Source organism: Xenopus laevis, chromosome 3S, assembly GCF_017654675.1.
Source record: "Xenopus laevis strain J_2021 chromosome 3S, Xenopus_laevis_v10.1, whole genome shotgun sequence".
Taxonomy (NCBI): Eukaryota; Metazoa; Chordata; class Amphibia; order Anura; family Pipidae; genus Xenopus; species Xenopus laevis.
In genome coordinates this window covers 119,839,370-119,858,959 of record NC_054376.1, presented here as the reverse complement: position 1 = coordinate 119,858,959, position 19,590 = coordinate 119,839,370, and the positions used below count along the sequence as shown (strand labels likewise).

At 35.6% G+C, this 19,590-nt stretch overlaps 1 protein-coding gene across 15 annotated transcripts in view; it reads left to right on the top strand.

Annotated features, from left to right (window-relative positions):
- Positions 1–19,590, top strand: part of LOC108713304 (protocadherin gamma-A4) — a 203,329-nt gene that overhangs the window by 65,413 nt on the left and 118,326 nt on the right. For 2 of the 15 annotated variants that reach the window (XM_041588779.1, XM_041588778.1), the window contains exon 1: positions 2,706–5,294. The exons of 9 other annotated variants lie outside the window; for them this stretch is intronic. In XM_041588779.1, the coding sequence (XP_041444713.1) occupies positions 2,712–5,294 (2,583 nt within the window). In that variant the 5' untranslated portion in view covers positions 2,706–2,711. Of the gene's footprint in view, positions 1–2,676; positions 5,295–7,932; positions 10,476–15,609; positions 18,151–19,590 lie in introns of those variants that run through there. 4 more of the 15 variants (XM_041588788.1, XM_041588784.1, XM_041588807.1 and 1 more) reach the window with 3 other exon arrangements.

Below are 19,590 nucleotides of genomic sequence, written 5' to 3'. Positions count from 1 at the left end.
ATCTATGTATGTGTGTGTGCAAGGATATTGTGGTTAGTAATCTACTAACCATTGGGGAATTGTATGTCATCAATTTAAAATATCTCTCATGCCTGTTATCTTGACAAAGTCTAAAGCCTATCCTCCTTATATGGCTACAGTACAATCCTTTACCCAGATCTCAATTGGCCATGGTGTTTGTGGATTTGCATATCTGCCCATGTGATCTTATTGGTAAAATGATTGTAAAAGGTAAAAAGTATTGTTTCAGCCTAAATTGGTCCATTATGTGGCCAACTGGATGGCAAATGTTACGAAATGGTTGTGATTGTCTACTCTAGCTCAACACTTTAATGGGTCCAGATATCAGTACTTGTATTATTTTATGAGTTTATTGTTAATCTGTGAATTGGCCACTTATGACTGTGCTGGAAGCTACTAGTGGTGAATAGTATACAAATTAGCTTTTAAAATCCTTAAATGATCATTTTGGTGAATAGCATACACATATTTCTTGTTCCTTAGTCCTCTATATCTCAAGATTGCTTTGTGGACATAGAGCCACTAAAGCTGAAACTTTAAGACCATTATCACACTAAAACAGTTTATAGTCAAGAAAACAATTCCTGTAGGGTCACTAAAATAGCTTAAAATGTTGCTATATTCTTTGTTTTTGTTATATATGTCTTAGGGGCAGATTTACCAAAGTGTGAATTTAGACTTCACCAAAATAAAATTTGACACTTGCATAAACCTGTCCCTAAGAGTAGGGATGTAGCGAACTGTTCTGCGGTGAACATCGGCTGTTCGCGTCTGCCGCAAGTTCGCGAACGTCACGCGACGTTCGCCAATAGGCGTTCGCGTCAAAATCGTTCGACCATTCGACCATTCGATCGCTAAAATCGAAGGATTTTCGTTCGATTCGCACGATCGAAGCCATTGGATTGAATGAAATCATTCGATCGAATGGCTTCGATCGTTCGATTCGAACGAAAATCGTTCGATCGAACGATTAAAATCCTTTGATCGTTCGAATCGAACGATTTTCGGATGTTCGAAGTTCGCGAACTGTTCGCGAACTGTCCGCATTTTTTGCCGGTGTTCGCGAACGGCGTTCGCGAACACATACTCGGCGGTTCGCTACATCCCTACCTAAGAGTTTGTGGTAGCCTGTTTCCAACATATTGGAACTCATTTATAAACTTTACGTAGGGCAGAATGATTCACACTGAATATATTTGCCCTGCGCATGGTTATATTTATAAAACTGTGTAAGATTGTTTTATTATGTGCAAACAGAATTGTGATTTTTTTTGCACTGCAAATGTCCATAAGAGCTTTTAAATATGGCAAAATTTGTGAATATTTATGCGCACACTCTGCGTTTGATTACGCCATGATTACGCCATGACTTTGGTAGTGGAGAAAATATTCTCAAAATAGTTTTGCATATAGTGAATGTAAATTACTGTCACAACTATTTTCATGCTCATCAACCTCACATAGTGGGCACAAACACCTGTCTCATTTGTGAAAATTTGTGTGCGAAACCAGAAATATGGGTACAGCAGTGCAATATTTTAGCGTTAACTAAAAAACAGGGGCAATACAACCATTTGCAAATAAATATACGCTGTGCAAACATTATAAATAACCCCCATTTTACTTATACATATATTCTTAATTTATTACTAATATCTGCTCTAGCTGAAAATGGAAAGGGGGCATTATTGCAATGCAAATATTGGATTGCTGTGCAATAACGTTCAGCGATGGATATTCTCCAGCAGTAATTCCACAGTTTTGCACATATGTAGTGCCATTGACTTGACTAGAGGAAGGCAATATGGTTCTTGTCATACTTTATATGGTGTAACAATTATTTTGATATTTGTAACCCAACTGTTCCATCTCTATTACTAATGGAACATTGAGACAATGGGTAATGAGACATTACCAAAAAATTGTCATGTCACTGTTACTTGCAAAAAGTAGTTCCATTGTGTTGCAACCTGTACATTATAGTGAACTTGAAAGAAATTAATGTAATAGAAAATCATAACAAATGTAATTTAATATGGCATTATAAAGACAATGGGGCTTATTTACTAATAGCAAAATCCTTTTCTGAAACACTGTTTCATTGAGTATCTGAGATTGCCTAGTTACTCTCACTTGATCAGCCACTAATAGCTTTCTGTGCAGAATAATGAATGACAATACTTTAATTAATAATTATAGAAACTATAATTATAGAAACTCTTACATATATGTGTCACATGTTCCCTTTAATGCATTTGTGGGCAACCTTTGTTCTCTTCCTTTTTATATTCCTTTAACAAGATTACTGATGCCATTTTCCCAATCAGTTAAGTGTTTTATATGTTTCTATATTGATAAAGGATTAATAAATATACATACACTGTCTGTCTAAAAGTAGGCAACTTTTGACTTGATAAGGCTAAAATTTGAAGAGTATTCAAGAAAGTGCTAATTTCTTTCATAGACTGTAAATACTCATGAGAAATGCAATCTCATTATTGGTTTTGTCTATTTGTATTATATTATTACATTTGTATAGCACAAATGAATGCATTAACGATAAAGGAAAACAAACAGGGAAATATATTCTTTCTAAAATGTAGAACTTGTTATAATTTTTATAAATAATACCTGGTTCTGGGATTTGTCTGCAGTTCCCCATTTATTCCTCACAGCGCCGCTGTTCACTAATGAAAACAATGGAGAATTTTTGGACTCTTACTCGGCACAACCTAGAAATACCATGCATATTGTCTGAGCATTCTCACAAGACAGAGGGTTTTAAATTTGGTTCTAGTCTATGGTGTGATTACAAAGCGAGGTTCATTTTGGATATTTCACATATTATACAAGGATTGACTGCAATGAAGATCCAGCAAGCACAGACATACAAGGGAATCAGATGGCAAGTAACATTTGCTATTTTCTTATCCTGTCTATGTGTTTCAGTCTGTGGGCAGCTTCAGTATTCAAATTTTGAAGAGATGCAAAAGAGTTCATCAGTTGGTAATTTAGCAAATGATCTTGGACTGAATATTAAAGAAATATCTGTAAGAAAACTTCGTATTATATCTCGATCTTCAGAAAAGTATTTCAGTGTCAATTTAGAAAATGGCAACCTTTATGTTGCAGACAGGATAGACAGAGAGACTCTATGTGGAACAACAGAAGAATGCTTTCTAACCTTTGATGCTGTGATAGAGAATCCCCTAAATGTTTTTCATGTGAGGATTGATATCAAGGATATAAATGATAATCCCCCAAGATTTGCTCATGAAATCATTGAGCTAGAAATGAGTGAATACACACTGCCAGGAGCTCTGTTTGCTTTAGAAAAGGCTGAAGATCTGGATGTTGGAAAAAATTCTCTTAAGGATTATAAATTAAGTGAAAATAAATATTTTGTACTATCAGAAAGTACCAGCACTGACAGCAGTACCATTCCAAAACTTTTATTAGAGACCACTTTAGATCGAGAAACAGAAAGCATCCATGAATTAGTGCTTACAGCATTTGATGGTGGAAATCCTGGCAAGACTGGGACAGCTCTCATTAGGATTATTGTTACAGATTTTAATGACAATCTACCAGTGTTTACTCAAGAGGTATACAAGGTTAGCATAAATGAAAATATCCCAATTAATTCAACCATTCTTTATGTCAGTGCAAATGATAAAGATGAGGGAATTAACTCACAAATTACGTACTATTTTAGTAGTTCCTCAAAACAAATCAAAAATGCATTTATCATCAATTCTATAAATGGAGCAATTGTAACTAAAGAAAATTTGGATTTTGAAAAGGCAAAACAATATGAAATATCTGTGCAGGCCAGGGATGGTGGTGGTCTAGTCTCCCATGCCAAGGTACTGATACAAATTTTAGATGAAAATGACAATGCTCCAGAAATATCAGTTACATCAATAACTACACCAGTCTCTGAGGACTCTCCATCTGGCACTGTAATAGCATTAATTGAAGCCCATGATTTAGACTCAGGAGAAAATGGTGAAGTGGACTGTCAAATCATAGGTTCAGTTCCTTTTAAATTGTTATCATCATCAGGAAACTTCTATAAAATTGTTACAACAAGCAACTTGGACAGAGAAAAGAGCCCACATTATAGTATTATTATTGAGGCTACAGACAAAGGCTTTCCACCACTAACTTTCAGGAAAACTATCAGATTGGATGTTTCAGATATCAATGACAATCCACCTGTATTTAAAAATTCAAACTATCTTGCTTATATATCAGAAAATAATCAACCAGGAGCCTCAATATACAGCATCCAAGCAATTGATAATGACAGTGAAGAAAACGCTAAGCTCATTTACTCCATTATCACCATGAATACAGAGGAGCCATCTATATCATCATATATTTCCATTAACCCAGTAACTGGGGTTATTTATGCACAGAGATCATTTGATTATGAACAGGACAGAGAATTTCAAATCCAAATCATGGCGAAAGACAATGGGTATCCTCCTCTAAACAGGAGCACCATAGTGACAATACGTGTCACTGATCAAAATGACAACTCACCATTAGTTCTTTACCCATCAGCGGATGTAGGTGGCTCTGCATCATATGAGATGGTTCCCTTTTCTTCTGAACAAGGGTCTTTAGTGACTAAAGTGGTGGCAGTGGATGCTGATTCAGGTCACAATGCTTGGCTCTCTTATCATTTTTTGCAAGACTCAGAAATATCACATTTTATGATTGACCGACATACAGGAGAAATCCGAACATCTCGAGTTTTTCAAGAAAGAGATGTTTTGAGGCACAAAGTTGTGGTAATAGTAAAGGACAACGGGACACCCTCTCTCTCAGCCTCTGTTACACTGACTCTTGTAGTTGCTGATAATTTTCAGCATGTGCTTCCTGAAATTAGTAACCAACCCATGAAATCAGACTCTCATTCCAACATGCAACTCTACTTGGTTATCGCCATAGCACTGATCTCTTTTCTTTTCATGCTGAGTGTGGTGATTGCAATCATATCTAAATACAGAGAATCAAAATCTCCAACATCGTTTTGTTCACTGAGCACATACCCCCAAACTGATCACAGGTTTCTCACACAGTTTAATAATGGTACCCTACCACTACCATACTCATATGATGTTTGTGTAACTCTGGACTCCAGTGAAAGGGACTTTGCTTTTCTTAAACCTCATTCCAATGTCCCCGTTGAAAGTTTAATTGATGCTGATGATTCAGGAATTGGAAATGAAAAAGACATTGCACCTGTGGCTGGCATTGTGCAGGTGAGCCCTTGTTTCAGTTTTTGTGATTATGGGTAAAATTCAGTTTAGATAACTATTACTCTTGTATTTATCACTTTTTGTGTATTTATACAAATAAAGCAGGCTTTCATGATGCATCAAGCTAAAGAAGAATAATACAAAAGAAAAGGAGATGTGTCATTTCCCTTGTGTTGGGTTAAATGCACCATTAAATCCTGCTCAGTCTATCGGTGTCTTAGTTGGGGGTGGCATATGACTAATCATGATCAGTTCATTAGCATCATCCTTAGCAAATATGTTTTAGGAAAAGTAACAACTCATTTTCAGCTACAAATTACATTCTCCTAACTAGGCACCACATATATTTGACTTCTTTTTATTTTGATTAAAACAATTACATTTAATCTAAAACTGGTTTCCAGTTACAGTAGTTCCTATTAATAAGATTGCAATTGCATCTTCTTCTAGGTATTATTAAAATTGAACCTCATATTATGTCCGTTGTATGCATTCTGTATATTTATAGTACATCACTAACCATATCTGTAGCATCATAGTTGGGACGTAACTGTGGGAGAGCCTTGGATATATATTTTTCTAGGCTGACTTCAATCTTTTATATTTTTGTTTGTGTTTATGTCATTATATTGGCTGCAATACATTTTGGTTTTGACAGATGCTTTCCATTCACTTGAGGAGATTAGCACAATGCAGAGACCAGTAAAACAATCGGACACTGTGTAGTGCATACAATATAAATATATGTATATACAGGTAACAATAAGGGGCCAATTCACCAAGCTTGAGTGAAGGATTCAAAGTAAAAAAACTTCGAATTTCGAAGTGTTTTTTGGGCTACTTCGACCATCAAATGGGCTACTTCGACCTTCGACTACGACTTCGAATCGAAGGATTCGAACTAAAAATCGTTCGACTATTCGACCATTCGATAGTCGAAGTACTGTCTCTTTAAGAAAAAACTTCAACCCCCTAGTTCGCCATCTAAAACCTACCGAACTCAATGTTAGCCTATTCGAAGGATTTAATCGTTCGATTGAAGGATTATTCCTTTGATCGTTCAATCGAACTATTTGCGCTAAAATCCTTCGACTTCGATATTCGAAGTCGAAGGATTTTAATTCCCAGTCGAATATTGAGGGTTAATTAACCCTCGATATTCGACCCTTGGTGAATCGGCCCCTAAGTATTTAAAGTTATAAATACATATTTGCCATTAACTTGCTAATATATCTTTCCCTTACTTTTCCCAATAATAAGAACCTCAGAGCAGCCTCTGTATCTAGTGCTGGGCTTTCCTGAGATATTAGAGCATGATCAATCAAAATGCTGTATCTTAGATAAGTGATACAATTTCAACATAAAGGGCTCATTTAATATGTGGTAGATACCGTGGTAGTCACAATAATGGGCACACAATTTCATGCATTAAAACGATAGGCACCTAAAGGTCCAATGTGCTTAAGGGCAAGGGAGCTCTGTACTTAGGGTTGCCACCTTTATGTCTGGCTGAGACCGGGTGGGGGGGGGTCCGTGACGCCAGTGGGTGTGTCTGTGACATCAGTGGGCGGACCGGTGATGTCAGTAGGCAGGGCTATGTCATCAGTGGGCGGACCCGTGGTGTCAGTGGGTGGGGCTATGATGCATTGATTGGCCGATCGCCGTGGAAAACCGGGCAGGAAGTATAGACCCAGGCAGCCCCTCAAAATACCGGGCTGTCCGGGTCAAAACCGGACAGGTGGCAACCCTACCTGTACTTAACAACCTCCTAGAATAGACATCCTGCTGCATGTTGTTCCTGTTCCTATAGGTGATAACTATTGCTTTTACTGAATATTGCACAAAGGAAGGAAATCCAAGTGAATGCCTATACCAGTCCTTACATGATGGGGCAAAACTTCGACTTCAGATGCATGCAATCACTAGCCACCACAAATCCTTCAAGTCCATATTTTTGTACTGTGTTATGATGGGAATAATTCTAGGAAAGAATAGTCAAATCATGGGTAAAACACTACAGTTTGCACAAGTATTTTTCAATTTGCATCCGCGTAATAAATAATCTTTATATAGTGATGTTTAGTTTTATATATTATGTAGGTGGGACAATTATTAGCTAGTGTTCTGTGTTTCATTTGAGTTACTGAAGAGATTCATGGTCAGGTGCGGCAAGCACAAGATAAGCCTAAACAATATGAAGGAGGATATGGGTGTCTCACATTGTGGCGGATGATCCAGATGTACAAGCAATGGCCAAAATCCTACAGCAGCACAAGGATGCAGAATTAATCATGTTGTTACAGTAGGAATAGAAAAAAAATTTTAGTTTCCATATTGTATCATCTAAGAAGAACATGGTACCTTCAGTAAAAGTATTCAGTAATATAAAGAGTAATTATTTATACTATTAAGTATAAAAGGATTTGTGTTTTGTTGGTATGTATGCTGCAATATAAATTTGAAGAAACTCATGAAAACAGTATTATTATTTAAATAAAAAGTACAAACATTGCTTAATACATTTTAATTTTTGAGCTATACATATCTGCAGTTCCATATTTCTGCCTCAGAGCGCCGCTGTTCACTAATATTTAGAAACCTTGGAGATCCATTGGCACTGCCAGAAAACAAACATTGTGCAGATTTGCAAAGGATCACAACCATTTTAGCTTCTCATACTAAGGACTAATCTGTTTGTCTCCCAAGGAAGTGGATTTTACCTGTTTTGCCTCTATTCTCTTGGATATTTCTTAACAAAGAATGGAAGAGATAAAAAAACTTCACACACAGACATGCAAAAGCTTCAGATGGCAAGTAATATTTTCATTCCTGTTTTCCTGTCTTTTTCATACAGTCTCTGCTCAGCTGCAATATTCCATTTCTGAAGAAATGCAGAAAGGCTCATCAGTAGGAAACATAACAAATGATCTTGGATTAAATATTGAGGACGTTTCATTTAGAAAACTACGCATTGTTTCTCAGATCTCAGAGAAATATTTCATAGTAAATCTTGGAAATGGGAATTTAAATGTTGCAGACAGGATAGACAGAGAGGCTTTGTGTGGGGCAACAGAGGAATGTTTTCTAACCTTTGATGCAGTGATTGAGAATCCTCTAAATATTTTTCATGTTAGGGTTGAAATTAAGGACATAAATGATAATCCACCAAGATTTGTTCATGAGATAATTGAGTTAGAAATTAGCGAAACCACTTTACCTGGAACACAAATTGCTCTAGAAAATGCAGAAGATATTGATATTGGTGTAAATTCACTACAACGCTACAAACTCAGCATAAATGAGCATTTCCTTCTAACAGAAAGGACAAACACTGGAAGTAGCATATTTCCAGAGCTTGTGCTTGAAACATCTTTAGATCGAGAAAAAGAAAACGTTTATGAAATAGTGCTTACAGCATATGATGGTGGACACCCTGTGCAGACAGGTACAGCCCTTATTAGGATCACTGTTACAGATGCAAATGATAATTTTCCAATGTTTTCTCAAGAGGTATATAAAGTAAGCATATATGAAAATCTGCCATTGAATTCTACTGTTCTGTATGTCAGAGCCCATGATAAAGATGAAGGAATCAATTCACAACTAACATATTCTTTCAGTTCTGCATCAAAACAAGCTATAAATACATTTGCTATCAATTCACAAAGTGGAGAAGTCATGACAAAGGACAATTTAGATTTTGAAAAGTCAAAAATGTATGAAATCGCTGTACAGGCCAAGGATGGTGGTGGCCTTGTCTCCCATGCAAAAGTATTGATACAGATCTTAGATGAAAATGACAATCCTCCAGAAGTATCACTTACCTCAATAACCAATCCAGTTTCTGAAGATTGTGCACCTGGGACTGTTGTAGCCTTAATCAGAGCACATGATCCAGACTATGGAGAAAATGCTGAGGTTGACTGTCAGATAATTGGAGCAGTACCTTTTAAGCTATTGTCATCATCTGGAAACTTTTATAAAATTATTACAACAGACAGCCTGGATAGAGAGAAAAGTTCACATTATTATGTTACTATTCAAGCTACGGACAAAGGTTCCCCTCCACTCTCTTTAAGAAAAAACATTAGATTTAATGTTTCAGATACAAATGACAATGCACCTGTATTTGAAAAAATAACCTATATTGCATATGTGCAAGAAAATAATCAGCCTGGAGCATCAATATATAACATCCAAGCAATTGATAAGGACAGTGAAGAAAATGCTAAAGTTACATATTCAATAACCAGCATCAATACAGAAGAACTTTCTCCAACTTCCTTTATTTCAATTAATCCAGTAACTGGGACTATTTATGCACAGAGATCATTTGATTATGAACAGGACAGAGAATTTCAAATACAAATCATGGCAAAAGACAGTGGGTATCCTTCTCTAAACAGCAGTGCAATGGTGAGAATTTGTGTCATTGATCAGAATGACAACTCACCAAAAATTCTCTACCCATCATCTGCTGGTGGTGGATCTTCAGCATATGAGATGGTTCCTTTCTCCTCGGAAAAAGGTTATTTAGTCACTAAAGTGGTGGCAGTGGATGCTGACTCAGGTCATAATGCTTGGCTCTCTTATCATTTTTTGCAAGACTCAGAAATATCCCATTTTATGATTGATCAACATACAGGAGAGATGCGAACATCTCAAGTTTTTCAAGAAAGAGATGTTTTGAGGCACAGAGTTGTGGTGTTAGTAAAGGACAATGGGACACCCTCTCTCTCAGCTACTGCTACATTGACTCTTGTAGTTACCGATAATTTTCAGCATGTGCTTCCTGAAATTAGTAACCAAAAGATAAAATCAGATTCTCATTCAAACATGCAAATTTACTTAGTAATCGCCATAGCATTGATCTCTTTTCTCTTTATGTTGACTGTTATGTCTGCTGTCATATCTAAATACAGAGAATCAAAAACATCTACATCGTTTAGTTCAATGGCCACATATCCCCAAATAGATCACAGTTTTTTTCCTCAGTTTAATACTGGTTCTTTGCCACTGCCATACTCGTATGATCTTTGTGTAACTCTGGACCCAAGTGAACGTAATTTTGCTCTTCTTAAACCTCATAACAATGTCCCCGTTGAAAGTTTAATTGACGCTGACGATTCAGAAATTGGAAATGAAAGTGTAAAAGAGAATGTAAATGCTGCTGGTGTTGCTCAGGTGAGTGGCTGTTTTTCTTTATGACTTTTGTGATACGGTGAGTATTGTTTGTTTATATAAATATATACAATGTTCATATAGTGTATTCTTAAGAATCATTTTACATGGGTCCAGGTTATAAGATACATTCATCTTCCAGTCCAATGATTTGTTTGTTATCATCAATTGCTCTATTGCTAATAAAATGCAGTTGCATCACAACTGTTGGATAATGTTCCGATGTTGCTGTAAATATTAGAGACTTTTAAGTCAAAAAGTCCTAATTGTGTAAGGGTACATGATCAAAAAGCCAAGTTGGAGAATTATTGGTCTATTAACTTGACTGAGTTTCTGTGTAAAGTAATCCTTGTAAAATATCAATTTACTAAAAACTGTAAGATAAAGACCCTGTAAATAATTTTACAGTACTTTCTCTTTTTACAATTTTAACAACTGTGAGATTATATAGGAAATAATACTTCCACTAATTGTAAAAGGCTAAAAGGCAATTTGTGTCACATACTGAATTTCATCTTTGAATAAATAATGAAAAATAATGTTGCCTAATAGTAATGTAAGTTCTTTAAATGTATAATGATATAAGATGTTAACTTGGAGTTTAATATGATCATGGAACTCATCAGTAGGGATGGGCGAATTTCACCAGTTTCATTTCGGCAAAAATTCGCCGCCGGCGAAATGACGCCTACACCCATTAAAGTCTTTGGGCGCCAAAATTTTTTTGTACAACGCCATACAAGTCTATGGGCGTCATTTTTTCGGCGAAACAAGGCGAAGAAAAATGCCCATCCCTACTCATCAGTGACTTTTCATATACATTACTCTTTTGTTGATTTTAAATTAATAAACTTCAGGAGTAGAGACTTAGGGGCCGATTCACTAAGGGTCGAATATCGAGGGTTAATTAACCCTTGATATTCGACTAGGAATTAAAATCCTTCGACTTTGAATATTGAAGTCGAAGGATTTAGCGCAGATAGTTCGATCGAACGATCGAAGGATAATTCCTTCGATCGAACGATTCGAAGGATTTTAATTCAACGATCAAAGGAATATCCTTCGATCAAAAAAAGTTAGGCAAGCCTATGGGGACCTTCCCTATAGGCTAACATTGACTTCGGTAGCTTTTAGATGGCGAACTAGGGGGTCGAAGTTTTTTTAAAGAGACAGTACTTCGACTATTGAATGGTCGAATAGTCGAATGATTTTTACTACGAATCCTTCGATTCGAAGTCGCAGTCATAGTCGAAGGTCGAAGTAGCCCATTCGATGGTCGAAGTAGCCCAATAAAAACTTCAAAATTCGAAGTTTTTTTACTTCGAATCCTTCACTCGAAGTTAGTGAATCGGCCCCTAATTGTACTATAAACATTTAGCACCATTATATAGATAGTCATGAGTATTGGCTTTGTTTGATGTGGTTGGTTTTTATTCTTTTGTTGTAAGCACATTTTCTTATAACTGGTAATTTAACTTACTGCTGAGAGGGTACCCAATTGTGTGTCTTTTTTGGTAATGTTGCTACAGCTAGTTATTTATATGGCTTTAGGGGCACAATCTTTGGTTCTAGAGAATATTTGGGGTTTACAAAGTCATTATAGATTATGTTTCCATAATTTTTTACACTGTTTGTAATAATTGATTAGTATAATCAACATATTCAACAATCAACAAAAACAGGTTTCCAATATAGTCACATATAGTATACTTGAATAAATATATGTGTTTATGACTTTTTTGGGGGGTTAACTTGCCCTTTAACATGCATTTAACATGGCTCATGTGACTCCTTGTATCCTTGCATTTGTAGACAGGCAGATAGATTGCTATAGATGTGAGACCTTCAAATGGCGAGGATATATTTAAATGTTAAATATAATTCTCCCTAATAGAGTTTTGTTGGAATGTACAATGCACCCATCTTACAGCATATCTTTAATAATAAAACATGTAAAGGTGCAAAGTTTGCTTTAGGTCTAGTCAATAATAGCAATCAGTCAGAGTATAGCCTTTACAGGGCAACTATTTGAAAGCAGATTGGTCTCAATGGATTACTACTACTACTACTACTACTACTACTACTACTACTACTACTACTACTACTACTACTACTATTACTACTAGTACTATTATTTTTTTTACATCTTTTCTTCTGGCCTCCACCTGCAATATTGTGTTAAACTTTCTCTTTTTTGGAAAACTTAAGTTTGCTCTTTGTGCCACTAATCCTGCTAACTGTAAGATCTCATGAGAGCTTCTTCTGAACATCTGATACATTCCTTTTTTTTATTTGGATTTACATTTTTGATACTGTTACTTATAATACAAAGCTGAAGAAACTTTAATTTCATAAAGGAAACTCGTCCTTTAATATAATAAAAAAGGAATAAAAAGGAAGCAGCCTGAATAAATTGTCTAACGCAGTAGACTGTTCAAAACGAATTACTAGTTGGCAACTGCTCTTGCACAATGTAGCCCCTACTGTATGTTAAAAAATCAGACATATGCAGGATATGCCAATCCTCTTGCTTAACAAAGACTGATATAAATACTTTAATGCTCAAGTTTGTACATAGCTTACAGGTCATCATCTTTAAACTATGCAGCACAAGAAAAATTTGAATTTTCAAGAGAAAAATTTGAATATTTCAATATCCGACTTTGTTTTTACAATACATTAATACATATGACTGCAGTTCCTCAGCTGTGCCTCAGAGATCCGCTGTTCACTAATACTGTATATAAGAAATTTTGGAGATTCATTGGTAATATTGCAGAGACGGATCAGAAAACATTTGAAATGTTGATTGGAAATTTAGCAAAAGATCTTAGATTAAATATTAAAGACATTTCACAAAGAAATCTTCATATTGTTTCTAAATTTTCAGAGAAATAATTTAGTTTAAATTTGGAAAATGGAAACCTATATGTTGCCAACGGGATAGACAGAGAGGCTCTGTGTGGCACAACAGAGGAATGCTTTTCTATGGACTTAGTGAAAACAAGCATTATGGATTTGGGGAGAAGACCAGTACTGACGCCAATACAATTCCAGAACTTGTTTTAAAGATGCCTTGAGATTGAGAAACAGAAAGAATGGTAATCATTACCATTTACAAAATCTCTTTTTGCTATCCTGGAATCAGAAAAGAATCAGCCAGAAGTTTGGTATGATTTACTTGAGCTGTCTTTAGCCATGTGTTGTTTTTTTTTTAACCTCTATGATGTACTGTATGTATATTTACAACCTTTCACTTTCACATGTGTGTCCTGATAGCACACCAGGGCAGGCATTAGCCTATGTTTTGGGGGTTCTCAGCCCTTAACTTGTTGGAATGCAGCATTAAAGTTTGATATACCTTTCATGTAAGCTTTGAATCTTTTGGAGATGTTGTGAGTGCCAAGAAGCATTTTCCTGGTGTTATGCTCTAAGTGCTGTAATAGGCTACTGCTCAATCTGTAAGCAGTAACCAGCCTATTCCAACACTAAGTTCATTCATATACCTGTTTTATAAAGCCATGACTTTATTATATTAAAGGTTATTTTATTATAATTATGATTAAAATACGCTGTGACATTATTATATTAGAGGTTTTATAATGTGTCTGTTTAGCTAAAGCTTCTTATGTCAGGTATATTGTTTAATGTAGCCCCGTTCATTTTGGTTCAGTTGCAAATAAGCATTAAGTTACATAAGGAGTCCTACCAAAGTTACCTTGCGTTCTATTTAACTAACTATATGTAGTCTACCTTTCACTAATATACAATCAGTGTGATAATAAAACAGTACCTTATATGCAAAGTGAAGTACACTAGCATAAATCTATGAGCATCAATCTATGGACATTAGTTTAAATGTTGTTTAAATATTTGCCAGGATAACACAGGTCCAAAGCATTCTGGATAACTGATCAATACCTGTAGTGTGATGTTAGTAATAAAAGGTATATTTGCAATATTTATTAAGGTATGTGCTCTAACCCTTTTGTTGGGTTTTTCCCATAGATTAACCTTAAACCTAAAAGTGTTACCTTTTTTGTTGAATCTACCTTCTTGCAGGGAAAAATAACCATGACATAATTACATATGTACCATATATGTAGTATTGTATAGGAAGAGCAATGCTGTGTTTTGTTATTAAAGTGGACCTGTCACCCAGACACAAAAATCTGTATAATAAAAGCCCTTTTCAAATTAAACATGAAATCCAATTTCTATTTTTTATTAAAGCATTCATAGCTGTTGTAAACTCATTTAAAAATCTTAGCTGTCAATCAAATATTGTCTGCCCCTCCTCTATGCCACGGGCATAGAGGCGGGCCAGACAATTACTTTCCATTCAGCACTTCCTAGATGTCACTGCTCTCCCCACATTCCCCCTGTTCTCTTCACGATTTAATTGTGTAGCCAGGGCATGGGGATGGACATCACCCCATTCTGGTGCACAAACAAGATTCTGAGATGATACAAGGCTTGTCTTAATAACAGTGTCCACAAAATGGCTGCTGCCTGCTTGTTATAATTATGAATTCCCAGACTGAAGGAAACAAGATCCAAATAATTTATATGGTGTAATTAAAGTTCATTTTGCTTGACTAATGTGATAAAATAGGGTTTTGAATAATTTATTTGGGTGATGGGTCCCCTTTAATGCAATAGCAGTTTTGAGGCAAATTGCAATTCACTGTGGATTGTTTTTGGTAAGTACTACAAAGATAAAAGTCACATTAAGGATACTTTTTTAATTGTTAGTTCAAGGATTTAAATGTTCTTTAAATATTGGGTTCCTGTTTATGTATAAGCAGCAAATCTTAGTGATAATATATTACAAAACCATACTTTTGTTACTTTTGTTACCATATATGATGTTCATGACTGGACAGTAATACCCACATAATAAATAAGTAATTTAAAAAATATAATGTAGGAATATTTAATTTATAGCTCATAAGTATTTTAAAACAAGGAAATAATGTCAAAAGCAGTGCATTTATTTCTGTTTACCAACCATATCTGCAGTTCCGTAGTTGTGCCTCTGAGCGCCGCTGTTCACTAATATTAAGAAACCCTTGAAATCCATGGGTACTTTTATAAAGCAGACATACTACAGAATTACAAGGAGGGATCAAATTGTTTCTGATTCTCGTGCAGTACAGTGGATATATCTGTTGGGAAAGAAACTGTAGTTTTATCTTCTGTCTGTTTCTATCTGGATTACAAATACAGCAAGAAGCTTCATTTGGAATGTTCTCATTCTAGAAGGGCAATGTGGAAAACTCAGCAAACACAGACATTCAAAGGATTCAGATGGCAAGTAATCCTTTCATTCTTCTTTTCCTGTCTTTATCATTCAGTCTATGGTCAGCTTCACTACTCCATATTTGAAGAAATGAGAAAAGGATCATCAATAGGAAATTTAGCAAATGATCTTGGATTGAACATTAAGGAGATTTCATTAAGAAACCTTCGTATTGATTCTGATATTTCAGATAAATATCTCAAAGTGAATTTAGAAAATGGAAATCTGTATGTTGCAGATAGGATAGACAGAGAGGCTCTGTGTGGCACTACAGAGGAATGTTTTCTGTCCTTTGATGCAGTGATAGAGAATCCACTAAATGTTTTTCATGTTAAGGTTGACATTAGGGATATAAATGATAATGCTCCAAGATTTGTTCAAGATATAATCGAGTTAGAAATTAGTGAATCCACATCACCAGGAGTGAGATTTGCTTTACAAAATGCAGAAGATCTTGATGTGGGTGTAAATTCTTTGCAAAGCTATAGACTTACTGCAAACAAATATTTTGTACTAGGGGAGAAAACAAGTACTGACAGCAATATGATTCCAGAACTTGTATTAGAGATGCCTTTAGATCGGGAAAAAGAAAGCATCCATGAAATAGTGCTCACAGCATATGATGGAGGAAGTCCTATGCAAACCGGGACAACATTAATTAGGATTACTATTACAGATATGAATGATAACTTTCCTTTATTTGAACAAGAGGTTTACAAGGTGAACATAAATGAAAATATCCCATTGAATTCCACAGTTCTTTGTGTCAGTGCAAATGATAAAGATGAAGGTACCAATTCACAAATAACATACTCTTTCAGCGCTACTTCAAAACATCTCAGCCGTTCATTTTCTATTAATTCTGTAAGTGGAGAAATCAAAACTAAAGAAAATTTAGATTTTGAAAAGATCAAAAATTATGAAATATCTGTGCAGGCCAGGGATGGTGGTGGTCTAGTCTCCCATACCAAAGTACTGATACAAATTTTAGATGAAAATGACAATGCTCCAGAGATATCAGTTACATCAATAACAACACCTGTTTCTGAGGATTCTGTACCTGGAACTGTAGTAGCATTAATAAAAGTCCGTGATCTAGATTCTGGAGAAAATGGGGAAGTGGAATGTCAAATAATAGGTTCAGTACCCTTTAAATTATCATTGTCTTCTGGAAACTTTTACAAAATTGTGTCAACAAGAACCTTGGACAGAGAAATAAGATTGTATTATAATATCACCGTTCAAGCCAAGGACAAAGGTTCTCCACCACTAACTTTTATGAAAATCATCAGAGTGGATATTTCAGACATAAATGACAATCAACCTGAATTTGAAAAATTGATGTATGTTGCACATATATTAGAAAATAATCAACCAGGCGCTTCAATATACAGTATCCAAGCAATAGACAAAGATGCTGGAGAAAATGCTAAGCTTATGTACTCCATTATCAGCAACAACACAGAGGAGGTTCCTGCAAGCTCTTATTTTTCTATTAACCCAGTTACGGGAGTTATATATGCACAACGGTCATTTGATTATGAACATGAAAGAGAATTTAAAATCCTCCTCATGGCCAAAGATAATGGGTCTCCTTCTTTAAACAGCAGTACAACTTTAAGAATTTGCATTATTGATCAGAATGATAATTCTCCAAACATTCTTTATCCATCATCAGATGTTGGAGGGTCTGCAGTGTATGACATGGTTCCATTCTCATCTGAACAAGGTTCTTTAGTGACCAAAGTGGTGGCAGTGGATGCTGACTCAGGCCACAATTCTTGGCTCTCTTATCATCTTTTGCAGGACTCTGAAACATCACATTTTATCATTGATCAATATAAAGGAGAGATCAGAACAGCTCGTGTTTTCCAAGAAAGAGATGTTTTAAGGCACAGAATTGTGGTAATAGTAAAAGACAATGGAATCCCCTCCCTCTCAGCCACCGTTACATTGACTCTTGTCGTTTCTGACAATTTTCAGCACGTTCTTCCTGAAATTAGTAACCAGCCTATGAAATCAGATTCTCAGTCAAACATGAAAATTTACTTGGTAATCGCCATAGCACTGATCTCTTTTCTCTTCATGTTGACTGTTATGTCTGTAGTCATATCTAAATACAGAGAATCAAAAACATCTACACCATTTAGCTCAATTGCCACATATCCCCAAATAGACCACAGTTTTATTCCTCAATTTAATACTGGTACTTTCCCACTGCCATACTCGTATGATGTTTGTGTATCGCTGGACCCAAGTGAACATAACTTTGCTCTTCTGAAACCTCATAACAATGTCCCGGTTGAAAGTTTAATTGATGCTGATGATTCAGGGATTGGAAATGAGAGCGTAAAAGAAATTGCTGGCGTTGGACAGGTGAGTTATGATTTTAGTAAGTGATTTTATTCAAATGCCTTATTATAGTTCTAATTGCCATAGATTTTATATTGTTTATCATTTGCTTAATAGTTATACAATATAACCTCAACAATAAAAAAAACACCTTGAGATGCTGTCAATACTAACATCACTCGTATAATTCTTTAGTAAAATATAAGAAAGCTTCAAGGTCTTTATATACAGCGTTGAACTATGATATCAGGGGCCCACCAGGAAACCTTAGACCATGAACCCACTCTCCAAAATACAGTATTTTTCATCTCTCCTCACTCGACTGCTTTAGTCTATAGTCTCTTTTCTTTACCTTCTATAATTAATTCTATCTACTTTGCCTCTTTGTTTCCATACAAAAATAGGGAATGACCATAAAATAGCCCAAATTATTAGTTAGCCCAAATGAGTAGTAGAAGGAGGACCCACTGATACTGGGCCCACTGGGAGTTTTCCATTATATTGGACACTGTTTACATAACAGTTTGTGAGATAATTCCCTCATTGCCCCATCAGTAAATTTGGTTAACTCTGGTTCTGATACTGACACTTTCTGACCTCAGTTGGCATCAACTATTGACAGCACTGAATTTCTGAAGCAAGAAAGCAAGCAAATCCTCCGAGCTTGATTATTTAATTATTATTTTTTAAACTAATGTCTAATCTGATACATTCCCATATTTTTTTTTATGAGTAAGATGTTAGGTGTCAGTGGTGGATGTTTTCCTGACACACAGGTGGTGAGCTGTAACCAGTAGGAGGATGTACTGTATATACCAGTCAGGGCTGAAATACAGATCACAGCCAGCCTATTAGAGGACGTCAAACCCCTCTGACATTGCAGAGCAAAAAGTAAACTCTACATAGAGAATTGTGAGATTTGTGGTAAACTTATAAAACTTATTATATGAAGTGTGGCAATTTTCTACCAGAAATACAGTACTATCAGAATATCAGACAGTCTGAGATTGGTAGAGCAAGTTTTTCGGTAGTACTTTTACTCTGGGTGTTGAAGAAGATATGTCACAGATGCTGTAAATATACTTTTCCTGTGCTCATCCAAAATCTTTCATTGTTGAAGTGATCACATTTTTGGAGTTGTTCTGTAACTGGATTATAGTATTTAAGTGTTAAGAATCTGTGTGTTTCTCAATCCATTTTGTCCAAATAAACTATATTCCTTGGTGAATCCTCAAATATGCATTTGGGATAGTGGTGCATTGTAAGAATGCAGTTGCTTCTGAATAGTCAGCATTGGTTTTTCCAATGCCTAATTGGTCAACACTTATCTTTCTGCCCTTGCATGGTAATTTATACAAGTTTGTTCAGAATTGCCACATTAATTTATGAATAATCCACAGATTGTTCTCTGCCTTCACTGTATTCAAACTGTATTTAAATACTTTGCCATAAATTCCATATGAA